This window comes from Mastigoproctus giganteus, chromosome 9 (genome assembly GCF_048544385.1).
Source record: "Mastigoproctus giganteus isolate SK-2022 chromosome 9, ASM4854438v1, whole genome shotgun sequence".
Classification (NCBI taxonomy): domain Eukaryota; kingdom Metazoa; phylum Arthropoda; class Arachnida; order Uropygi; family Thelyphonidae; genus Mastigoproctus; species Mastigoproctus giganteus.
Genome location: NC_143583.1, coordinates 12,581,244 through 12,598,452, shown reverse-complemented (window position 1 = coordinate 12,598,452; position 17,209 = coordinate 12,581,244). Strand labels below are relative to the sequence as shown.

The window sequence follows — 17,209 nt, the reverse complement described above, 5'->3', positions numbered from 1 at the left end:
AGTTAACCTAACACATTTTATCTAGTTAACCTAACACTATAAATCTCCATTGCCTTGCTTTCCATGCTACTGCTCATTACAATAGAAACAGTGCAAAAATCACTTTTCTTTCTGCTTGCGGCCACTGTTAACCTTTTTGTCTGTGTATCTTCCCCCAAGATAGCAGTTTTCCGACCCACATAACACTGCTTCGATACCATCGGAAAATATTCTTGCACCTTTTCTATTTAAGTGTATCCCATCCCTTTAGAAGCAGTTTCTCTGGTCAACAAGCACAGCCCATGCTGAAAAAAAATCTACCACTTGAGCCTTCAACAACCTCTTCAGGGCCTAATTGATCGACATGGCTCTCATCATATACTCTCTCTTATCATGTCTATGCAGAATTGCAGACACTTTCACATTCAACCCTAACTCCCAAATTTTTTTCAACATTGACCTGTACTTGTTGAGTAAATCTGAAGATCTCTTACTCTTAATTTCATTAGTCCCAACGTGTACAACAATAACACCTTTTGTGGCCTTAAAAGATATCTGCTCTACAACGTCATCAACTTTTGCCCGTGGCAGACATTCCCTGCTCCTGTCCGACCTATCCTCCTTGCATGGTGTGTTCCCCGTCTCCCTGACAATAGAGTCACCAACAATAACTAGTTCCTTTGGGACCAGCACATTCTGCCTTGGAGATTGCCTCTGTGTTACCTGATGCACAGGAGTCAGCTCTGCCGTTGAGCTGGGAAGCTGAGAGCTTGATGGGCCTCTCATATTAATTTCTTTGAGGGCATTTAACCTACACCTCAAGCTTTCATAGATGCCCATCAAAACGCTGAGTATCCACCTAATTTCTTGACACTGTTGGCATCTAGCACACACAAAGACATCCTACTTGGCTAGATTATGTCCTGTTTTAGAAAGTTCAGCAAACATTTCACATTTTGCGCATTTTTTGAGACTGATGCATTGAAGAATCGTACCCTTCGTTTCTCCATCGAGTCCCAACACTCTTGCTAGGCTGTGTTTTTTGCTTCACAGGTCTAGTCTGGGTCATGAAAGTCACTAGTTAAATTCAAAATAAGAAGCTAACGAATGCCACTAAACCTATTTACTATCTTTGTAAAATGCAATGTAGTATGTTAATTAACAAAGAATACAGTAAAAGTATCAAAATACTTATCCCTTTACAGCAGCCAAAAAACCCACTGACTGTTCTCTTCCGCGATCAGAGCATCCTCTCTTCATCATTCTGGAATTCCAGGCAATGAGAGTGCTGATCTTGCAGCTGAAAAACCTCTTCCCATATTCTCACATCATCAGGCTCCTTATATGGATTACAAGCCTATGATTTTTTTTTTTTTAATGAAAACCCCAAACACGAGAGGTATTAGAACCTATTGTTCTTGGTACCATCATTGGGTTGGAGGTTGAGAAGATGAAAGAAGATATTTGTTGACATTAGACTTGAACTTCTGCTGACTCTAAATTTCAGGAAATACGTATGAAGGAAGGTTGTTCCAGAAAACGGCAGTTGAATGAGTAAACGAGGAAGATGAAAAGTTGGTTCTGCGAGTTTGAAGTTGGACAGTAAATGGATGTTGGCAACATCCATTTACTTTCTATAATTGAAGTTGGACAGCAATGGATGTTGGCAGGATTACCAACAGTTAATCCCAACATCAGGTGGATCAATGTGATTCAATCCCTTCCTTTTGCTATTAATACAAGCAGAGAAGTCTTTTCTGTTTTTCTTTGCATTTTTTTCCAGAGACTTCCCCTAATCTGCCTTTGTCTCTTTGCAGATGAACCCTCCAAAAACCTTATGCAACCCTACTTCCTGGTCCACCTCCTCCTCCTGGAACTGGACATCAGCTAGGGGACTGTGGTACTCCATGTTCCCTAGTCTAAGTGGCCAGATGAACAACAGACCAACATAACCCAGCACTACTCGATGCAAATCACATAATAATTCACACTTTTGCTGGCCTTTACGGAGTCGGTATTACATAACAAAAGTTACATTTCTGAGCTGGGGGAACCTCCAGTTCTTCAAGACCTGTGGCACTATACACTTTATGTCGTTTCTGTATACACAACTATTAGCATTAGTAGAGGCATGTGATGCAAAAAAACAGGCTTATAAACCAAAAACCAAAAAATCAGCTGCACTACTTCCCATACTCAAATTTTGAATCCTATTTCTGAGTGATATAGTGTCTCTGATATCCCTACAATGTCTGCCTCTGATGACTAAATCAAATTTTCAAATCCATTAAATTTATTTCCTGTGCTTCTTAGCATTAGTGTATGTGCAGTTAATACTACCCATGTATTTACTTGTGCCATGAGGACCCACTGCAGAGCTTGAATTCTCTGACACCTTGCTTTCCACACTGCTGCATGTTCCAATAGAAACAATGCAAAGCTGTATTTAATCTGTTAGTTCATGTATATGTTTTGTTACTGTGTTATTTTGTTACTCACCATATACTGAAACAAACAAATAGGAGAGGGCAACAAGAAGTTGTATCCACTTTTAATTAAATGAAATATGCTTGACCTAATATGAGAAATGCCGTAACCCCAACTTCAATTCAGTCCCTAAGGACCACTCCTTAACTAGTTTAGCCTTCCACTTCTTGGATGGGGGAGGCTAAACATAATTAAAATTATATATATTCCAAAAAATGAATTAATAGAATCATGACTCAGACCAGAGCAGCAAAGCAAAAGGCTCAAGCTAATGGAAGTGCTGTGGCTCAGAGCAGAACTGAGGGGGGCAGTTGTCCTCTGACTCACAGCCTTATAAAATGCACTGTTTGCTTGATGTTTGCAGAGCAATCGGGTACGGGACATGATACTGCCAAGGGGGATGTCTTTGTGTGTGCGCGATGCAAGGAGTGTATCGATATCAGGCAACAACTCGGCGTTCTTGTGGGCCTATATGAGAGCTTGAAGAACAGGGTGGATGCCCTCGAAGAAACTAAATTGAGGGGCCCATCAAGCTCTCAGCTGCCCACATCAACGCCAGAGCTTGCACTTGGGATTGCGTGACACAGAGACAACCCCTAAGGCAGAATGCGCTGGTCCCGAAGGAACTAGTAGTTGTTGGTGACTCTATTGTCAGGGAAACGGGGAACATGCTTTGTAAAAAAGATAGGTGGAACAGGACCAGGGTATGTCTGCCAGGGGCAAAGGTTGATGACGTTGTAGAGCGAATATCATCTTTTAAGGGCACAAAAGGTGATATAGTTGTACACGTTGGCACTAATAATATTAAGAGTAGGAGACCGGCAGAATTACTTAACAAGTACAGGTCACTGTTGAACAAAAGCCGAGAATTACGGTTGAAGTTGAAAGTGTCTGCAATTCTGCCCAGACACGATAGGAGGGAGTATATGATGAGAGCCTTGTCGATCAATTCGGCCCTGGAAAGATTGTGCAAGGCTCAAGGGGTAGAATTTTTTTCAGCCTGGACTGTGCTTGTTGGCAGGAGGGATTGCTTCTGCAGGGATGGGATGCGCTTGGATGGAGGGGGTGCGGGGGTGTTTGCTGATGCTGTCGGGGCGGTGTTGGGTGGGTCGGGGGACTGCTGGCTTGGGGGGAGACGGGGACCGATGGATTGACGGTGGCCGCTGGCGGAGGTGGGGGGGATTCTTGCGCTGCTTCTGTTGGAGTGAGCGGGGGCCTGGAGAGCGGGATGCATGGTATTTCAGAGACTGCTGGGAGCCATTGCGGTACGGGTGGGCGCATGGGTTGTGTTGGGGTGGCTGGGAGTAGAAACGGGTGCAGGTATACTTGCGTGTACGCCAATGCTGGGAGTTTAGTGGGTGGGTTTGATGAATTTGAGGTGTTGCTCGGGGCGTCGAAGGCGGATATTGTTGGGATATCAGAGACGTGGTGTCACACAGATGTAAGGGATGCAGAACTGCAATTTGGGGAGTACAACGTCTACAGAAAGGATAGACAGGATAGGAAGGGAGGAGGGGTTATGCTATTAGTTAAGAAACACATAAAAACCAAGGAAGTGAAGCCAGTCGACATCGCTGGACGGTGCAGTGTGGAGTCGGTTTGGTGTGACATAAACATTGGGAGATCAGAGTTGAGACTAGGAGTGTGCTGTGGGCCTAATGACTCTGATGGGTGTGGTGAGGAACTGTGCGGGGAGGTGGAGTGGGCCAGTGGATCGGAGTGTCTTATGGTGGGAGATTTTGGTTTCCCGGATGTTGACTGGAATTTGGGGGCTGGTTACTCGCGCACTGGCGGGACTTTTGTGGATTTGTTGGATGATTGTTTTCTGCATCAGCATGTTCGGGGGGCGGCTGGAGGGAGTGGTGCTCTTGATTTGATTGTCAGCAGTGATTCTTCATGCATTGGGGATCTGCAGATGGATGAACCACTGGGTGGCGGTGGTCGCAGTGTGCTGAAGTGGGATTTGCTCAGATAGGTGACTGCCATTGGGGGTGAAGGGAGGGGTTGTTGCTTCCGTGGGGGCGACTGCGGTGGACTGAGACAGTGTTTGAATTCTGTGCAGTGGGACCGGCTGGTGATGTTGCCGACGGCGGGTTCAAAGTGGGAATCATTCAAGGAGCTGGTCTTGGAGGCTGCCGGGCTTTGCGTGCCAGCCGGGAGGTATTGTTCGGGGTTCAGGCCTGGATGGTTGTCGGATGAACTGGTGGGGCATATGGAGGGGAAGAGAGGTGCATGGGATGCGTGCAGATTGATGGGTGACATTGGGGCCTGTGATAGATATGGGTTGGTCTGTGACCAGGTCGCAGAGGAGATTGGGCGGGCAAAGGCGGATTATGGGGGGTCCTTGGCAAGGGACGCAGGGAGGAACAGAAGGGAGTTCTTTACCTATTTAAACTCAAGACGGAAAGGGATGAATCAGATTGGTCCACTGGATGTTGATGGTTCAACAGTTGAGGATCCTGCTCAGGTGGCTAACAATCTAAACGAGTATTTTGCATCTACATTCACACATGAGGAGTTATTCAGGAAGGGGAATGTCGTAGGTGAAGTAAACATTGGCAGTGAGCTAGATTATTTTCTAATAACTGAGGGGAAAGTGGAGGAGAAATTGCTGAGGATAAACATAAAAAAGGCACCAGGGGTGGATGGGATCTATCCAGTTATATTAAAGGAGGCAGCAAAGGAAGTAAGCAAACCCCTAGCCATAATTATGAGAGCTTCTTTGGACTCAGGGGAGGTACCCATGGACTGGAGATGTGCAAATGTAACCCCAATTCACAAAGGAGGATCAAAGGCTGACACAAGTAATTACAGACCTGTTAGTTTAACTTCGGTTCCAGGAAAATTAATGGAGGCACTGGTTAAAGAAGCACTGCAGGATCATCTGGACAAGAATTCAGTTATAGCTCAGACACAGCATGGTTTTGTTAAGGGCAGGTCTTGTCTGACCAATTTGATTGGATACTATGATGTAGTCACAAAAGAACTGGATGCAGGGAATAACTTTGATATTATATATTTGGATCTTAGAAAGGCTTTTGATACTGTTGCGCATGGAAGACTGCTGCACAAATTGGAGAAGTGTGGCATTGGAGGCAAATTGCTGCTATGGATAAAGGGATGGTTGAGTGGCAGAAGACAGAGAGTGGTAATCAATGGACACTGCTCAACGTGGACTAATGTTATTAGTGGAATTCCTCAGGGTTCAGTGTTGGGTCCATTGTTGTTTTCTGTATTTATAAATGATATTGATGATGGTGTATCAGGCTTAATGTCCAAGTTTGCAGATGATACCAAGGTTGGCAGGGTTGTTAAGGACACTACTGATACTATGCTGCTGCAACAGGATCTGGAAAGGTTGAGCAGATGGGCTGAGAGGTGGCAAATGAAGTTTAACATTGACAAATGTAAAGTACTACATATGGGAAACAGTAACCCCAGATCAACGTATCAACTCTGTGGTACTACGCTGGCAGTGGTAGAGAATGAAAAGGACCTGGGGGTAATTGTGCAGGCAGATATGAAGTTCTCTGAGCAGTGCAGACGAGCTGCAAGAGTAGCTCATGGTGTCTTGTCAATGATATACAGGAATTTTTCTAGCAGGGATAAGGATGTGATTATTCCCTTGTATAAGGCATTGGTCAGGCCACACCTTGAGTACTGTATACAGGTCTGGAGGCCTCATTTCAAGAAGGATGTAGAGCTGCTCGAACGAGTACAGAGAAGGGCAACAAGATTAGTGAATGGAACAAAGGGTTGCTCTTACGAAGAAAGGCTTAAGTTTGCAAATTACAGAGCCTGGAAACTAGGCATCGGCGAGGTGATCTGATAGAGGTGTATAAGGCTTTGAATGGCTTGAGCATGCTCAATGCCGATGGGATTCTTCCTCTTGCTCAGAATAATCACCTGAGAGGGCATAAATTCAAATTGAGGAAGGACGGATGTCGGATAGATGTGCGGAAATTTGCCTTTAGCCAGCGGGCAGTTGGTTTGTGGAATAGACTCCCATCGCTTGTTGTTGAAGTTGATAGCCTAAATAAATTTAAGGCTCAGCTGGACAGGTATTTCGAACGAACGGAGGGGTGAAATGGGAGTAGTGTTTTTTTTTTTTTTTTTGGCTGATGCTGAATAAGCTTGCTTTCTTGCATCATATGCCTCTACTAATGCTAATGCTAAAAATGCTAATGAATATGCGAGTTACAATTGTCACAATTGCAATTCATGCTAAAAGTTTGTTTCACTTAACTTTCATAAGTTTGTTTCATTTGACTGGATGCATTTTTTTTTCTCTTCCCTACTTTAAATTAAAGGAAGAAAAAGAAAAGAATAAAAGCAACCTGAATAGTTGGGACTCAGAACGTAAACGACTAAATCAAAATCTTGTAAAATTAAAAGAAGATCTAAAGGTTTATCGAGAAAAATTCAAGACTACATCCTTTAAATTAGACCTGTAAGTATGATCTTATTATCATTTACTGTCTCCTCGTTATATAATATAATTTCTTCTATACTATGCTTGTAAATAGTCTGCACATTGCTTTAAAAAATTTCACTTATATACTTTACTAATAAAAAGTTGACTTTTGTAATTGTGTGTGTGTGTGTGTGAGAGAGAGAGAGAGAGAGAGAGAGAGAGAGAGAGAGAGAGAGAGAGAGAGAGAGAGAGAATATACTGCTATACAGTACAGTCACACGATCTTTCGAAGCACTTTTTTTAATGTGTTAGCTCTTTCAACAGCCGAAAACTGAAGGAAGATTTTGTTTTATTTATAGATCTTCAAATAAATTTAGTTTTGGTAGTAGTGGCAAATGATGCAGGGAAGCAAGCTTATATAGCATCAGCCATTTAAAAAAAAAAAAAAAAAAATACACACTCACACAATTCATCAATCTGTCCACCCCACAATAATTTGTCTAATTGCTGCATAAATTTATTCACCCTACCCATCTCTGCAATACCAGATAGAAGTTTGTTCTAACAATCAGTCACTCTCTGACTGAAAGTAAATTTTTGCACTATGCTACAAACATCCTCTTTCAGTTTGCAGCACATATGTTTTGTCTGAGCAAGAGGATGGATGCCTTTAGCATTAAGCTTACCCATGCCATTCAAAGCTTTAAACACAATCAGATTCATTTGCACATTTCTGGCTTCCAGACAATACAATTTGCATAACTGAAATCCTTTATGGTAAGAGTATTCTTTTGTTCTTCTCACTAATCTCATTGCTCATCTCTACACCTGTTCCAACAGATCTTTTATAAAATAAGGCTTCTAGACCCACAAGATGTGGTCTGCACATTGCCTTATACAATGGGACAGTCACTTATTTGTCCTTTCTGAAAGTTTTAAATGTCATTGAGAGAACCCCATACACTGTCCTAGTGATCTGTCTATGGTTTTCAGTTAATTTGTTGCACTATAGAATTACTTCCTAGATCTTTCTTTCTTTCTTCTGTACGTCAGTGTGGTTCCACCAAGTTGGTATGTTATTCTGGAATTACTGTTTCCCAAATTGCATTTTTCAATGTTAAAACATCGATTGCCACTCACTCACTGTCTAATTTCTTAGGTTTTGTTGCATCATACCTTGATTTCTGTCATTAGATGTTACGAAGGTTGGCAGGGTACACTACTGACACTATGCTACTGCAACAGGATCTGGAAAGGTTGAGCAGATGGGCTGAGAGGTGGCAAATGAAGGTTAACATTGACAAATGTAAAGTATACATATGGGAAACAGCAACCTCAGAGCAACGTATCAACTCTGTGGTACTACACTGACAGTGGCAGAGAATGAAAGGGACCTGGGGTGGTTGTGCAGGCAGATATGAAGTTTTCTGAGCAGTGCAGATGGGCTGCAAGAGTAGCTCATGGTGTATTGTCAATGATATATAGGAATTTTTCTAGCAGGGATAAGGAGGTGATTATTCCCTTGTATAAGGCAATGGTCAGGCCACACCTAGAGTACTGTATACAGGTCTGGAGGCCTCATTTCAAGAAGGATGTAGAGATGCTGGAACGAGTACAGTTAAGGGCAACAAGATTAGTGAATGGAACAAAGGGGTGCTCATACGAAGAAAGGCTTAAGTTTTGCAAATTACAGTGTCTGGGGACTAGGCACCAGCGAGGTGATCTGATAGAGGTGTATAAAGCCTTGAATGGTTTGAGCATGCTCAGTGCGATGGGATTCTTCCTCTTGCTCAGAATAATCACCTGAGAGGGCATAAATTCAAATTGAGGAAAGACAGAAGTAGGATAGACGTGAGGAAATTTGCCTTTAGCCAGTGGGTGGTTGGTTGGTGGAATAGACTTCCATCCCTTGTCATGGAAGTTGATAGCCTAAATAAGTTTAAGGCTCAGCTGGACAGGTATTTTGAACGAACAGAGGGGTGAAGTGGAAGTGGTTATTTTTTATTTATTTATTTATTATTATTTTTTTTTTTTTGGCTGATGCTGCATAAGCTTGCTTTCTTGCATCAAATGCCTCTACTAATGCTAATGCTAATGCTAATTAACCACTATGAAAATCTGTATATCATCTTTTAACTTTGACATTAAACTTAATTTGTCTTCATCAGTATTGTTAATACATACTGAAAATAATAAAAGGCCAAACACTGAACCTGAGGGACTCTTCTAATAACATGTCTAAGAAAGGCAGTACCCATTAATAACCACTCTGCCTTCTGCCTCTAATGCACAACTGATTCCATTTATATAGCAGCCTTTCATGTGGGAACAGTATCAGATACTTTGCTGAAACCTTAGTATATGATGTTAAAATTATTTTTTTTCATCTGTTTCTTTTGCTACTATGCCAAAAAGCCTATAAGATTGTTAGACATTATCTTTGCTGAATGGATCTATATTGTGATTGCCATATAACTGCATTTCTCTCAAGATGATCTTGCAGTACTTCTTGATCGTGGATTTCATTATTTTTCTTGGAACCGAAGTCAAATTTACATGTCTGTAACATGTGCATCACATCTTGAATCCATAATGGACCTTCCCAGAGTCTAAGGATGATTTTGTAATTATGGCTAATGCCACATTTGCCTTAATTACTTTTAGCCTTACTAGTTTCTCTTACACTTTTCTTCTCAGTTACTAAAAAATTTCAGCTCCAGTTATAAAGTTGGTATACTTCTGGAATGCTCATCCCTAAACATTTCTTCATGCATGAATGTAGATTCAAATATTTATTGTTTTGCCAGCAACCAGAACAGGATCACCAGTACTATGCCATTCATATTATTAGACCAGTGTAGTTCAAATCTTTCTTTCTTCTTCTAATGTTAACAAAGAACTCTTACAACTTTCTTCACATTCCCTGCCTGACTGCCTTTGTGACAGCTCTAACCACCTTGATTGCATAGTAGTTTGTACTTACTGTATGTTTCTCTGTCAACTGATAATTTGTAATCATCCCATGCATTTTTCTTCTCTGTCACTACTTTCATCAATTCATCTGATATCCATTCTAAGCCTTGAATGTTATCTCTTAATTAGAATGAAAAGCTTGGTTGCTTCTATAATTACTTCCCTAAATGCTACCCATTTAGAATTAACATTTATCAGTTGGGTCCACTGAACAGACTGAAAAGAATTACTTCCCATCAGCATTGAGGCAGATTCTTCCTCTTGTTCAGATTCAAACCTAAGGGGGCATAAACTCAAATTGAGGAAAGACAGTTGTGAAATAGATGTACGGAAATTTGCTTGTAGCCACGGGTTTGATTCGGTTCAGTGGACTATCTACTGACCGGCCTGTGAACACCATTTTAGAGCTGTACCTTAGATTTTAATTTTGCTAAAACTCAGTCCTGTTTTATATCTCACAAAAAGAATTTTTTTTTCTTCTCCTATGCTTATCTTTGATACCACTCAGATTTCTAGACAAGATTGACTAACTTTATTAGGGATTACCCTTACTTCTAATCTCTCTCTCTCTCTCTCTCTCTCTCTCTCTCTCTCTCTCTCTCTCTCTCTCTCTCTCTCTCTCTCTTCTCTCTCTCTCTCTCTCTCTCTCTCTCTCTCTCTCTCTCTCTCTCTGTGTGTGTGTGTGTGTGTGTGTGTGTGTGTGTGTGTGTGTGTGTGTGTGTGTGTGTGTGTGTGTGTGTGTGTGTGTGTGTGTGTGTGTGTGTGTGTGTGTGTGTGTCACCGCACCACAAATATTGCTTGCTCTGCATCTAAAAACTGGGTTTTCTCTTTCTCTCTTGGCATTTCTTTTCTTCAACACTGCTAATTCTGTACAAGTCTGAAATCCGTCCTACCATGGAATATTGTTCCCACATCCCTGGTGGTACCCCCAAACCTCTCTCATGCATGTAGATTCCATTCCAAAGAGGGGCAGCTAGGTTAATTAATGACCTATCTTTAACAAAGTCTCTGCTCTATAATCACTAGTGATTATTCACTGGCTGATCTGAAAGCCTCCTAGAGAGTTACCAATTGGTTCAGTTCTTTTGACTATCTAGCAGCCAGTCTGTAGCAGCCAGTCTGGTACCGTTTTATACCTCTACCCTCGAAATATAAGGCCATGATGTCCATCATAACCTCAAAAGATATCATACTACATGATAGAAGAGATGGATGGTTGCTAGAGCTTTGCTCTGGAGACAACATCCTCTACTTCAAGCCTCCATCCAGTATGCAAAGTGGTATATTGCCTGATAACACAGACTGGCAGGCAGCATTCCTCCGTGTGGTGCGGGCATCACAACTCAATCCCTCCTTACGCTGATTCTCTGTTTGGTCATCTCCACTATTCTAGATGCCATATTTCAGAATTTGCACGTGGGAGTTATACCCAGGGTTACTGACAGTCGCACCATCATGAAGGTGCAAGCAGTGGATTTCGCTGTCACAAACCAGCCATGCTTCACTGAAGGCGCCTCCGTAGCCAGGTGGGAAGGAGCAGCAGTGCATAGCACACTCTTGATTAGACCGGGGTTCGAGCCCATCACCACCAAATACGGAAGATGCGGAAAGGTTAGGGAATGACCACCGCATATCCCGGAGCAATATGGCCTTAGTTGCTAATGCTCCTAAAAACCAAATAACAAACAAACAAACAGCTTCACTGAAATTAGGTGCATGTGACTTGAGTGACACCCGAATATCAGTTCCATCAGCATTTTAGACTCTCAGTTATCAAGCCCAGCTAAGCATATCTAAGAGAATGTCTGTGACAACCTACAGGACCCAAGACCCTTGAGTTACCCACATGCAACACTAAATACCTCCAAAGTGGTAATTGCAGAATTCAACTTGATGAATGTCACAGAGGATGAACTGATCCAAGAATTGAAGGAAATTCACATCTTTTCGTATTATAATTTGCTTACACAAGCTAAGATGGTGAGTTTCTTCTCACGGAGAATATGGAGAATATCATCCTTACATTTGGTATACCAAATTTATTTTCCAGTGTTACAGATGACTATCTCACCTGCCATGTAACACCCTGTATTCCTAACCCTATGAAATTTATTTAGAGTCAAAAATTTGATTGTTCTCAAACCATCTGTCAAGGCAATACAGTGTGCCCAAACTGTGGGTCCAAATCCCATACACAAACGGACTGTTAAGCTGAAATATCAATTGTCCAAACTGTCAAAGCTATCCCTTGCTTACTCTAAGGCCTGCCAACTGGAAAGCAGGAAATATGATCCAAAAATCAAGGGGGGGAAATAGATCATCATTAGAAGGCAAAGAAGCAAACTACTTTAACTACATCAAAACATCAAAACTTCTCTGGCACAAACTGTGTCAGTAGCAACCATTTTTATTGCATATTGGGCCTGGGAAACTAACTCAATCTCACAGCAATATTCTAAGGAATGCAATAGATCATGCTAACAACTCAACAATTATAGCTTTGCCAACTGCATCCCTCGCTTCAACAAAAGCCTTAAAAACTAAAATAGCAGTTCCAATGAAGAAGACTGAGAAAAATTTAACAATATATATACAGTGTATCTACAAAATTATACTAGATACTCAGTATCCAATAGAAAAAGTTGTATGTACATATAAACACAGATTTAAGATATAAATTCATTTTCTATTTCAAAATTTCAAGTAGATTATGGTAAGAAAAGTGTTCGCACAATTTCTTAAGTAACTGAGATTTTTCATAAGGTGATAATGAACTTTCTGCATTTCCCCCAGCTGTTAAAAACAAATAATGGATTACGTCATGCCGCAGAATTGTACACACCTGTTTAACAATATTGATTATATCAATGACCTAATCAAGCATATGTATACAAGAAACTAGCCTCTCTCCACAAATGCTTCCTTGTTCATTTCACAAGTATACATGGTCTCAGTTCTAATCATCAGTGTTGTCCATTTCCACTTACGATCTGCCAAACCCCATGTATCTTTTCTGACAAAATCCCAGTTATCGGTTGATTCAATCACTCCTCATATCAGTTGTCTGAATTATTTGCTGTATGATTCCTTTCGCTTAAAAGGTGGTACTTGACGATTCCCGATCAGCTAGTGTATAATCTTACTGCCTCGGCTCTGCAAGATAGTGATCAGAAGGAGTCTGAGTAGTGTATATACGCAGAGCATTGTCGAGGCCACATTATATAAAGGAGCTGGCTATATTCTTACCTTGTGTATACCATATCCAAATTTTCATTACTTCGTACAGCATGTCCTCACCACCTTTTCTTAGTTCTGAGTACACCATGAATTGCCAAAATAATAAAACAATTTATCTGCTAAAAGATCTAAACCTACTAAGCACTTCCTCATTCATTTAACAAATATATGGTCTTGTCCATTTCCACTTTCAGTTTGGCAAACACTGGGTTTGCCAAACTGAAAGTGGAAATGGACCTCTTCTGACATTTAACTGTGTAATCTCCTCTTTTCGATCTTCCCTGGCTTAAAATCTCTCTACCACATTCTGTCATATTTATGCCTTTATTGTTCTCCAACTGCACTAATCACTTGGAACTCTTTCGCTTCCTCTCATTGAAACTTGACTTTCTTAAGTAAAAAAAAAAAAGTAAATTGCAGCCCTTATCAACCCACTGCAGGATGGAAGCCTCCTCAACAATTCATGCTGAGGGAAATGGACCATAATCTGCCACGCTGGTCCAGTGCGGGTTGGCAGATCGATCGTGTTCAGCAGTCAGGGGCTTGAACCCCCGGTCTACTCAAAGGGCGTGTGCTACTGCACTCCCACTCCTGACCACTCGGCTACGGAAAACCTTGACTTTCTTAACGGTGAGGTAATTTTCCTTGGTGATTTTAATGTTCACAAACTCCAGCTGCTTCCTTTTTTCTAGTCATACGCACCCAGCTGGTCGAGATACTGAAGCATTTGCAATTACCAATGACTTCCACAGATTGTTCACTTACGTACCAGAATACCAGACAATCTTAAGTACACAGTCGAGGTGACTTGTCCTCTAGGCACCTCAGATCACAACTTGGTAATGGTCTCTTCTCTAATGGAGCCTTTCTCTTGTGGCTTTTGTGCTTTTATGCAAATGTACAGATTATTTTCTGCCTACATCAAAGCTTGCAACAATTTTAAAGCAGTTATTAATCAGTCCAAACTTGATTTTGAACAGGCTAAAGGTAAACGTAGCCTGTTCAAAATCAAAATCTTATTCAAAAAGTTGAAGCTGTTTGTGCCCTTCACAAACATTTTCAAATTCTAAAATATCCACTACCAATTCCTTTAATTGCTGATCTCCAGGTAATTCTCCAGTGGAGCAAAGATAACTTAGTTGACTTCAGTCCTTCTAAAACTCCTGTCTTATATCTTGCAAAAAGGATTTTTCTGCTCCTATGCTTATCTTCCATGACACTGATTTCTAGGCAAGATCATATATCTCTATTGGGATTACCCTGGCTTCTAATCTCTTTTGGCAGAAGAACATTATAAATATTGCTTCATCTTCATCAAAAAAACTGGGTTTTCTCTTTTGCTCTCAGCATTATTTTTCTTCCAAACAGCAAAACCAAATGGCTCCAGCTGTCCTTACAAATCTGAAATCTGCCCTACCAAGGAATATTTTTCCCACATCTGGGATGGTGTCTCCAAAACCTCTCTCAGGTTCTAGATTCCATTCGTAAGCAATTATGTTAATTAATGACTCATCTCTAACAGAGTCTCTCCACTCCGTCTCAAAGACGTTCTCTTTCTAATGGGTTCCTTTTCTATAGATACTGCTCTTCTGAATTGGCTTCTTAAAAACCCACTCTCTCTTTCAAAGTGATCCGAACACATTCTGCAACCAATCAACGTCCTTTTACGGTCTGAATTAAAACTCAGAGAACCAACTTTTTTTCTTCCTCATTTATTCATTCAACTTCTATTTTCTGGAACAATCTTCCATCTGACATTTTTCCTGAAAAATTACAATTTACAGAAGTTCGTCTAATGTGAACAAGTATATTCTTTCATCTTCTCAACCTTCAACCCATACACAGTACTAAGTTTGTTATTTTGTTATTTGGTTTTTAGGAGCATTAGCAACTAAGGCCATATTGCTCCGGGATATGCGGTCATTCCCTGACCTTTCCGCATCCTCCGTATTTGGTGGTGACAGGCTCAAACCCCGGTCTAATCAAGAAGCGTGTGCTACGCACTGCTGCTCCTTCCCACCTACAGAGGCTACAGAGGCGCCTACAATAGGAGGGAGTATATGATGAGAGCTTTGTTGATCAATTTGGACCTGGAGAGATTGTGCAAGGCTCAAGGAGTAGAATTTTTTTCAGCATAGTCTGTTCTTGTTGACAGAAGAGATTGCTTCTACAAGGATGGGGTATACTTAAATAGAAAGGGAGCAAGAATATTTGCTGATGCTATCGAGACAGCATTAGGTGGGTCAGTAATCTACTACTTTGGGGGGGGGGGGAATACACAGTCTAAAAGGCTAACAGTGGCCGCAGGCAGAGGGAAAAGTGATTTTTGTGCTGCTCCTATTAGAAAGAGCAGCAGCATGGAAAGCAAGGCAATGGAGATTTCCAGGACTGTTGGAAGGCAAGAGGCAACCAGAGGGAGTAATACTCTTGATCTGATTATTAGCAGTGATTATTCATGGAATAAGAATTTGCAGATAAAGGAACCACAGGGTGACAGTGATCACAATGTACTGATATGGGAATTACTTCAAGATATAACTACCATCAAGGCTAAAGGGAAGGGCTTTTATTGTTATTTGTTATTTTTTGGTTTTTAGGAGCATTAGCAACTAAGGCCATATTGCTCCGGGATATGCGGTGATCATTCCTGACCTTTCCGCATCCTCCGTATGTGGTGGTGACGGGCTTGAACCCCGGTCTAATCAAGAAGCGTGTGCTACGCACTGCTGCTCCTTCCCACCTGGCTACGGAGGCGCCGAAGGGCTTTTGCTTTCATAAAGGTGATAAAGGCGTAAAGGTTACAGGGGTCTCAGACAGTTTTTAAATTCTATAGAATGGGATCAACTGATGATGTTACCAACTTTGAATTGTAAATGAGAAACCTTCAGGGACCTTAATTTTGGAGGCTACTAGGTTTTTCATTCCAACTAAGAAATACTGTTCAAGGTTTAGGCATAAATGGATGGCAGATGAACTAATGGGTTGTCAAGGACACTACTGACACTATGCTGCTGCAACAGGATCTGGAAAGGTTGAGCAGATGGGCTGAGAGGTGGCAAATGAAGTTTAACATTGACAAATGTAAAGTACTGTACATGGGAAACAGCAAGCCCAGAGCAACGTATCAACTCTGTGGTACTACACTGACAGTGGTAGAGAATGAAAGGGACCTGGGGGTAGTTGTGTAGGCAGATATGAAGTTCTCTGAGCAGTGCAGACGGGCGGCAAGAGTAGCTCATGGTGTATTGTCAATGATATATAGGAATTTTTCTAGCAGGGATAAGGAGGTGATTATTCCCTTGTATAAGGCAATGGTCAGGCCACACCTAGAGTATTGTATACAGGTCTGGAGGCCTCATTTCAAGAAGGATGTAGAGCTGCTGGAACGAGTACAGAGAAGGGCAACAAGATTAGTGAATGGAACAAAGGGGGTGCTCTTACGAAGAAATCCTTAAGTTTTGAAAATTACAGTGTCTGGAGACTAGGCACCAGTGAGGTGATCTGATAGAGGTGTATAAAGCCTTGAATGGTTTGAGCATGCTCAATGCTGATGGGATTCTTCCTCTCGCTCAGAATAATCACCTGAGGGGGCATAAATTCAAATTGAGGAAAGACAGATGTAGGATAGACATGCAGAAATTTGCCTTTAATTTCCACACGTCTAAAGGCAGACTTCCATCCCTTGTTGTGGAAGTGGATAGCCTAAATAAATTTAAGGCTCAGCTGGACAGGTATTTTGAACGAACGGAGGGATGAAGTGGAAGTTTTTTTTTTTTTTTTTTTTTTTGGCTAATGCTGCATACACTTGCTTTCTTGCATCATATGCCTCTACTAATGCTAATGCTAAAAACGAGAAACAATTAATTTTTCTAGGACTTTGCCAAGCATAGGCAGCAGAGCAATGGGCCTGTAAGAGGCTGGATCATTAAACAGAAGTTTAAGTCTGGCCTATTTCCAAGGGAACAGGAGTAACCCCGAAGACAGACAAGCATTCATAAGATTTAATATTATTAATGGGGAATTTTTCCAGAATCTTTTAAGAACAGAAACCTCATGGTGGTCCTGTCCAGGATACTTTCCATCTCTTAAGGTTGAGATTAGTATTAGTAACGGCCGTAT

At 41.4% G+C, this 17,209-nt stretch overlaps 1 protein-coding gene across 1 annotated transcript in view; it reads left to right on the top strand.

Annotated features, from left to right (window-relative positions):
• Positions 1-17,209, top strand: part of LOC150080054 (uncharacterized) — a 559,273-nt gene that overhangs the window by 314,862 nt on the left and 227,202 nt on the right. The window contains exon 14 of the mRNA XM_090381984.1: positions 6,777-6,916. Within this exon, the coding sequence (XP_090238110.1) occupies positions 6,777-6,916 (140 nt within the window). The remainder of the gene's footprint in view (positions 1-6,776; positions 6,917-17,209) is intronic.